We start from the raw sequence: 7,573 nt of genomic DNA, 5'->3' as shown, positions 1-7,573 counted from the left end.
CCAGCTCAAGACCCCAAGCCATATTCAGAGCATTAGATATATACATGAACCACACTCCATGGGTGTATCCACATTTTAAAGGAAGATTTCTTACTCTACATCCCATTTCATAATCCATGTAATGCATGGATATTTGGTGAATTAATTAACTTAAAATAACTTAATAATTTAATTTAAATTTATTAAATAAATTAAGTATATATTTGATAAAATAACTTAATGATATGATTTAAAGTCAAAAATAACTTTAAGTAATAAATAAAAATAATTAATTTATATTTAAGTCCACCTCTTCATTTTACTTTTTTATCCTCATTTATCCTTACCTCTATAATCTTTTTTGTCACCTTACAATCTACATTGTTACTCAATCTCTTTCAACCTAATTATAATTTATGAAAATAAATATGTCAGTTTGATAACTTTAAATAATAAATTTTAAGTCAATAATTTAGGTATAATTTAACTTAAAATAGTAATTAAATAATAAGTATTGAATTTGATCATGATGAAGTTGAAAATTAACATTTTGTACTTAAAGTTCACTGGCAATAATTTGTTCAAGTAGAGACAGATGACAGACCATGTGTTTTAACTTCAGGCCACAAGGCCCCAGGCCCCAATTTACGGCCCCAATTATACATATTCCCTGACCTTTCCTTCTTTAGGTTCTAATCATCTAGAAAATCAGAGAAAACCAATCTACACCCAAGAGAAAGCTGGCATAGCTTGGCATTTTTCCTGTTTACTTTAAACGTGTACCAATGGGATGGGTTTCTATCAGATTTCCAGTATCCATGCACTGCTGCCATCGTCCCTACATGGGTACCCCTTGTTCTTTTCAATGAAATGGCAATGGATTTTGCCCTTTTACTAGTTCGTCAATTTGGACTCAAGTATAAGAATGGTAGAGGGTAAAGGGAGGGGGAAAAACTTTTATTAAAGCCCAAAGCAATGGTTACAAGCCATCCCAAACAAAATCAAGAACATGACCATCAAGAAATTGCATTAAACTGGGAGCATTTAGATCTAAATCACCAGTAGAAAACCAAAGAGAGCTCTCATAATCCTCAGTGCCCATTTCCATATCTTGTGTGTTAGCCAACATGGTCATGCTTCTGGGGAGATCTTCCCTCACTTCCGGGCCAGTTTCTCCATTTTTGTCTTCTGAGGGTGGTTTAGAATCTGGGTTTAATGGCATACTGTGAGCCTCCTTAGCTTCAATGGATTGTGCCTGTGAGGAACCTTCACTTTTACTTTTGTGCTTCTTGATTCCGAGCTTTTTGCTCAAATGAGTGTTCCAATGGTTCTTCACTTGGTTATCAGTCCTTCCCGGCACACGCCCAGCAATCAAAGACCACCTAAAAAACATTCATTAATTCACAAATCCAATGAATAATTACATTAACTTCCAATCATATATAGAAAAATTTATTGTGATTAAGAAAAAGGACCTGTTTCCAAGGAGATTATGAAGGCGGATGATGAGGTCGTCTTCTTCCTGAGAGAAATCCCCACGCTTTACACTGGGACTTAGATAATTCATCCACCTTAATCTGCAACTCTTGCCACACCTCTTCAAACCTGTACACACACCCAGGCCTCCACATTATCACACAATAAAAAAAAAAAAAAAGGACCAATTACACAAGCTCATTGATATCATATATTCTCCTTCAACTGACCTGTGACTTTGGCAATGCGATTCCACTTGCCTTTACCATGAACCCTTATGTAATCCATGAGAATTCTGTCTTCCTCCACTGTCCACAGACCCTTCCTGTACCCATTTGCTCCCTCCATTGTTGCAGCAGAGAAGTAGGTTTTTTAAGGTTTATTATTGGAGTTGGGCATTGGGAGACTGTCGAAGTGGAGTTTATATAGGTATGAATACTTGAGTACCTCAGTTTGCATTGATTCACTCCTCTCTCCTCTCTCCTCTCTCCTCTCTCCTACTGCCTTTGAAGGGAGGTAAGTGAGAAATCTCATCACGTTATTCACAAATTTGGCCCTTGTCGCGGACGGTTGTATAAGGTCTGGGCCTTTTCATGGTCAGGCCACCACACACTTGTATTTAATTCACTGACTCATCAACAGAAGAAGTTAAGTTTTGCCAGATTTTATTTGAAACCAAATAAAATTTATTTATTAGAAAAAGGAAATCCTACTTAGATAAATTACCCATGTACAAACTCCAAGAAATTATAGGATTTAGTATGACTGTATTAGAGAATTCAATGTTCAAATTTTCTTTCATAACATCATGTGATAACCTATTCTCATCTAGCTCCACACACTTGATTTACTATACCTGTAAAACACATATTCTTTTCTGTCTCAAATCACCCATTCTCCCTATTTAACTATTGTAATTTTTGGAGGTATTGAAATTTAACTTCCAATGAAATACCATAGGAGGATATCATATCATCTGAACTTATATTACACTATGATTATAACCTTAACTTTAGGCGATTGACTATAATATAATGATCGATGTATCAAGAGTTTGAAAGAGGAGTGAAGTGCAATCGAAGGTGAAGGATTGGAGAGAGTGAGTGCTAATGGGATCACGAGGAAAATTGTAGGAAACCAAGGATTTGTTTCTTTTTTTGCTAGAGAGAAATGAAGTCTCACAATAATAATTCTATGATAACATTGAAGTCTCTAAAGATGATATTGAAAAACTATATGTTGAATTGTTTGAGTGAAGTATTTAATTTTTTGTTAATGATGTGGAGAGAATTGATTTATAGGAGCTAATTAACTAAGGTTTTAAGTATCAACTAGGTGAAATCAATTGTTAATTTGTTGAGTCCTATTATCATTGGCCCAATTTTGTAAATGACTCGAGGAGATAATTCCAAGAATATTATTACCTTGAATATCTTCACAATCATTCGCATGGTACATAAAATAATTCAAGAACTATTACAGTGAATACATCTATGATCATATACATTATTATTAATCATGAACTCTGAAAAGTCAACCTTAAATTAAGTCATTGTAGGTTGTTTCTTTAAACACCAAAAAATACAATCGGCTCCTAGAAAGACGCAAAGGCCTTTAGTATTTCATTTGTTATTACACAACTAGTCCAATCCGCATCACAAAGCCTTAAAAAAAAAAAAAAAAAAAAAAAAAAAAAAAAAAAAAAAAAAAGAGGACTTTTGGGAAGAAACACACCAAAATTTGAATGGCGCCCTTAAAATACTGCAAATGTGTTTAAACAAATAATGATCCAAAGTTAGATTGTTAGACTATCCGCATCACAAAGCCTAAAAAAAAAAAAAGAGAGGACTTTTGGGAAGAAACACACACCAAAATTTGAATGGCGCCCTTAAAATATTGCAAATGTGTTTAAACAAATAATGATCCAAAGTTAGATTGTTAGACTATTGGTACCCTTGGTTAACCACATGAATGAAGTCTAGCCAAGTAAGAATTAAATATTGAAGAGTACCAACCATTCATTCCAAGTAGTTGGTTTTTCTTTAATTGCCATTAGTGTGGCAATAGAGGAGCTTTCAAGCATTTTTGTTCTTGTGAGGGGGTCTTGAGAAAGGAAGAGACCATTAGGGATAGGAATGGCGACAAGGCGGGTTCGGGACGGGTCACCCCCATCCCGTTTAAAAAATTGAACGGGACGGGGCAAGTATGGGAATTTCCGCCCCGCCTTGCCCCGTTTAGCCTTTTTTTAAAAAAAATTACTTTTAAATTTTTTAATTAGATTAAAATAAATATATTTTATAAATAATAAAATTATTATATTTTTTATAACTTTTTTTATTATTATCTATATACTAAAAATAGTAAAATTAAATTTTAAATTAAATTAATTTTAAATTTTAAATTTAATTTAATTTTAAAATTAATTTTATATGTAAATAGGGCGGGACGGGACGGGACGAGATGGGGCAATACCCGAACCCATCCTGAGTTTAAAAAAAAAAAACCATACCCGTCCTAAACCCGTTTATTAAATTTAAACCCCGTCCCATTCTTAATGGGACGGGTACCCAAAAAAATCAGCCTCGTTGTCATCCCTAACTAGGGAAGCATTTATCTTCACTCCAAGAAAATAGTGCAAGAGACCAAGATCTTTAATTATGGATTTATGGCTAAATTTCTCGGTTACAATTTTGATGTTATTTATCTCCCAAAACAAGGGCATCATCCACATAAATGAGGAGTGTAATGATGTTGTTGGTGCAATATACAAAAAGAAAGGAGTTAATCTTGTTGCAATATAAACCAAGATGAAGTAAATATTATGAGAGACAATCAAATCAAGCATAAGGTTTTTCTTTTTTCTTTTTTCTTTTTTCTTTTTTTTTCTTTTTTTGTTAAGATAGAACCCTTTAAAGCATGACATAATGTAATAACAAATGGATTTCATTAGTATTTATACTATGATTTTGGTTTTCCATTCACTATCCTATTTATACATTATGTATGTTGCATATTTAAGCTTGCATCACTTACAATGTCTATGGCTTAGGTGTATTAAGGATCGGACAAAAGATTCAAAATATGAATTCCTTATAAGTTGATGAGATGTTCATAGTTAGTTCATGGATTTAGGCAATCCATTTGAAGTTATAGTGCATCACCTCCTAATTAAAGGAATGAGGTGTCTAAGTCATTAGAATGATTTTTTTTTTTTTTATGTTAAGTACAATAATATGTGATTATACACTAGACATGACCTATAGTGAGTCATGAAATTTACTATCGAATAGTCATGACTTCATTGAGTTATTATGCTATTTAACTCTCAACTTTGAAAGGATATTGAATAAATATTGAGGTTTTCAATGGATTTAACCTACAAATGAGACCTTAAGGTTGTCATCTATTCTTTATTAATTGGGTTACTGTTGATTAAGGTAGATGACAATAAGTATTCCCAAAATATGCACCATGATATCTCATAAGTTTGAAATAATGTGTCATCTTGGGTGATTTTAAGGATGTATGATCATAAAATATATGCTCTCAGTAATTCATTACATGGAATTTGATATGACTTCGAAGAATTAGAATTGTCAATTGATCACATAATAGGAATATCTAAAACTCAAGGATGATAGAAATAATCTTTAAAGGTTGATAGCATCCATCCCCTTAAATTATAGATACTAGTCCATAGGAAGCTTGTATGCAATCATTAGCAAGTCATGGACCCAATCTTTATATCTTAATTTAATATTAGAGAATATTGAAGTGTAGTCGACTCTTTATAATGGGATGTTAAGTCAATTTTATAATTTGATTCTGAAAAAACCAGTATTTTCCAATAAATCTCAATAGTCCTTATTTGAACTCATATTCTTTGGTGGCATATTATTGTAGGGGTATCTAGGTTCTTTATTCATATATGTGTGTATAAGGGCATTTTCGTAAATATACAAGATTACATAAAAGCTTATGAATGATTTTTTTTTATGAAGTTAATTAATTAATTATGACCTAATAAGCTAAATTAAGTGACTCAAGCCCAAAATAGGCTCAAGTCACTTAAACCCACAAATAAGTCTATACAAACTCCTTAGGGGTTTAGGATTAAACACTTCAACTATTCCGTCTTCTAGAAAAAGAGTCCTAGCTTCCATCCCTATAAAAAGAGAATATTATCATTCTCTAATGCCAAGATCCAATTAGAAAGAGCCATCGGGCTAAAGATTGTAAGGATTTCAAAATCCACATCATCCACTTCATTGATTGAAATTGATATGAGAATATTCAAATTAAAGGAAATGTTTCTTAGCACCTAGATCTAAGATTCTTTGTTGGAATGCTTCCTTTGCTTAGATCTAGTATCTCTAAGATTGTAGATGCATATGTCCTGACGATGGAGCAAGACTTGATCAATAAACCCAAATGATTGCTCCATATATTCAATCTTTATAAGATAACTAGGCAAAAAATGCATGCATTCTTTATGTCTAGTTGGCCATACTCTACTTGAGGAGAGAAAGAGTTATTATAGATCAAATAATGGTTGGTTAATTAGGTTTTATCGTAGTCAATTCCAGAGACTTGAGTAAAGCCCTCTGCTTCCATCGTTTTTGTATTTAATATAATAGACTCATTTTGATTCGACTAGCGGTGAGAAAGACATCAACCCAAAGGGATAAAGATAAATTAGTAAGAATAAACATGGTTAATCATATTTCAATGCTATATTAATGTTTTCATTCAGCTATTCATTCCATTCATAGAGTCATAGGACAAGAAATATGCATTTAGATTCCTAACGATCAAAGTAGATGAGGTTAATTAAAAGCCTATCAGGTTAATCGTTAGTCATAAGACATCTGTGTCATTATCTCTTACCCATCAATGTGGGTTCTTTCAACCCACCAAAGTGGACAGTAGCCATTAATAACGGGTGATCATCTGCCAAGCCTCCCCAAACTCACAGACGTCCTTTTCCATACAACAGCGTCTTTCTTCTATGATTCTATCTAGTGAGGGTGTCTTACAACCATAACGTCAAAATAGAGAAGTCCTTTCACCTTTGCATTGTCTCTTTCAAAATTCAGACTCCGTTTTAGAGGATGGTGTCCTTCACTTTCGGAAAGAGCACACATAAATATGAAAAGAAAATCGTGGGAGCCTTATACAGATCTCGATGAAAGGTAACGCCCCCACATGGGCGTGGTTGGATGGGGGACAGAGGCGGAGGTCATGGGCACTTCACTTGTGAGTCAGTTTCTACTCTTCTGAACCCCTGATAGACTCTACTCGACGCTAAAAAATTTGTCTCAAAGTCACTAACTCCATGAGAGTGAGTTCATTTTTACCTACACGTGATGTAAAAGCCTTGGGTAATGAGAAAGCCAATCAGAAATCTCGGCCTTGAATTTGACGGTGGTTTTGTTTGTCTTTATACCCAATTTTTTATTGCTTTGTTCCTTCCGAGACCCACAAGGCACGACAGGGCTGGCCCGTGAGTAGAAACAAGCTCACAAATAGACGTGGCCAGCTTTGCAAACACAGCAAAAACACAAGTAATTAATGTGGCCCGAAAACCCAATTTCACTAATAAATGTGGGGTGGACTCATTCAATTCAATGCTGATTGCCAGCTTCTGCTTCTGCTTCTGCGTCTGCATCTTCCTGTGTGGACGTGAATGGATCACCGCCTCTGCCGGGTCAAACGCAACAAGTCACACTCAGGCTGCATTACAATTTATGGGCGAGTGGTCATGTAGCAGTAGGCAGAGGGTGTGAGCTTAGGCTCATCAAGAGAGGACAGATGGGCACCCAGTTAGGCACATGGATTGAAAAATCGGTTTTTATCGAAGATATTTTGTCGAATATATCGGATGACCGAAAGGATGTTGAGTACCGATTATAAAAAAGATATTGAACATCGATTATCCAGATAAATATTGAAAAAATATAAGAAAAACATCGCGAACAAGAGAAATATTGAAAAAATATCAGGAAAATCGCGGATGATAAATTGTCGGAGACAAATATATTGATATATCACAAATATCTCTAGGAAATATGGAGATTTTTTTGAAAGCTTTTTTTAAAAATATTTATCCTTTTTTATT

At 34.1% G+C, this 7,573-nt stretch overlaps 1 protein-coding gene across 1 annotated transcript; it reads right to left on the bottom strand.

The window, feature by feature from the left end:
- Positions 1-905: 905 nt before the first annotated feature.
- LOC117904817 (transcription factor WER-like) lies at positions 906-1,927 on the bottom strand. The gene is made up of 3 exons (XM_034817586.1): positions 1,686-1,927; positions 1,455-1,584; positions 906-1,361 (listed from the first exon to the last, which is right to left on the bottom strand). The coding sequence occupies exons 1-3, from the start codon at positions 1,801-1,803 to the stop codon at positions 959-961; spliced, it is 651 nt and encodes a 216-aa protein (XP_034673477.1). The 5' UTR covers positions 1,804-1,927; the 3' UTR covers positions 906-958.
- Between the last annotated feature and the right edge of the window lie 5,646 nt (positions 1,928-7,573).

The sequence above is a fragment of the Vitis riparia genome, chromosome 17 (assembly GCF_004353265.1).
Source record: "Vitis riparia cultivar Riparia Gloire de Montpellier isolate 1030 chromosome 17, EGFV_Vit.rip_1.0, whole genome shotgun sequence".
Taxonomy (NCBI): Eukaryota; Viridiplantae; Streptophyta; class Magnoliopsida; order Vitales; family Vitaceae; genus Vitis; species Vitis riparia.
This window is presented reverse-complemented; position numbering and strand designations above follow the sequence as displayed.

Excerpts from the sequence above, each read along its gene's own strand:
- LOC117904817 (XM_034817586.1), bottom strand. The coding sequence starts at position 1,803 with ATGGAGGGAGCAAATGGGTACAGGAAGGGTCTGTGGACAGTGGAGGAA. Across the intron at positions 1,585-1,685 it reads TCGCATTGCCAAAGTCACAG|GTTTGAAGAGGTGTGGCAAG; the intron begins GTCAGTTGAAGG and ends GTGTGTGTACAG. Across the intron at positions 1,362-1,454 it reads CATAATCTCCTTGGAAACAG|GTGGTCTTTGATTGCTGGGC; the intron begins GTCCTTTTTCTT and ends AATGTTTTTTAG.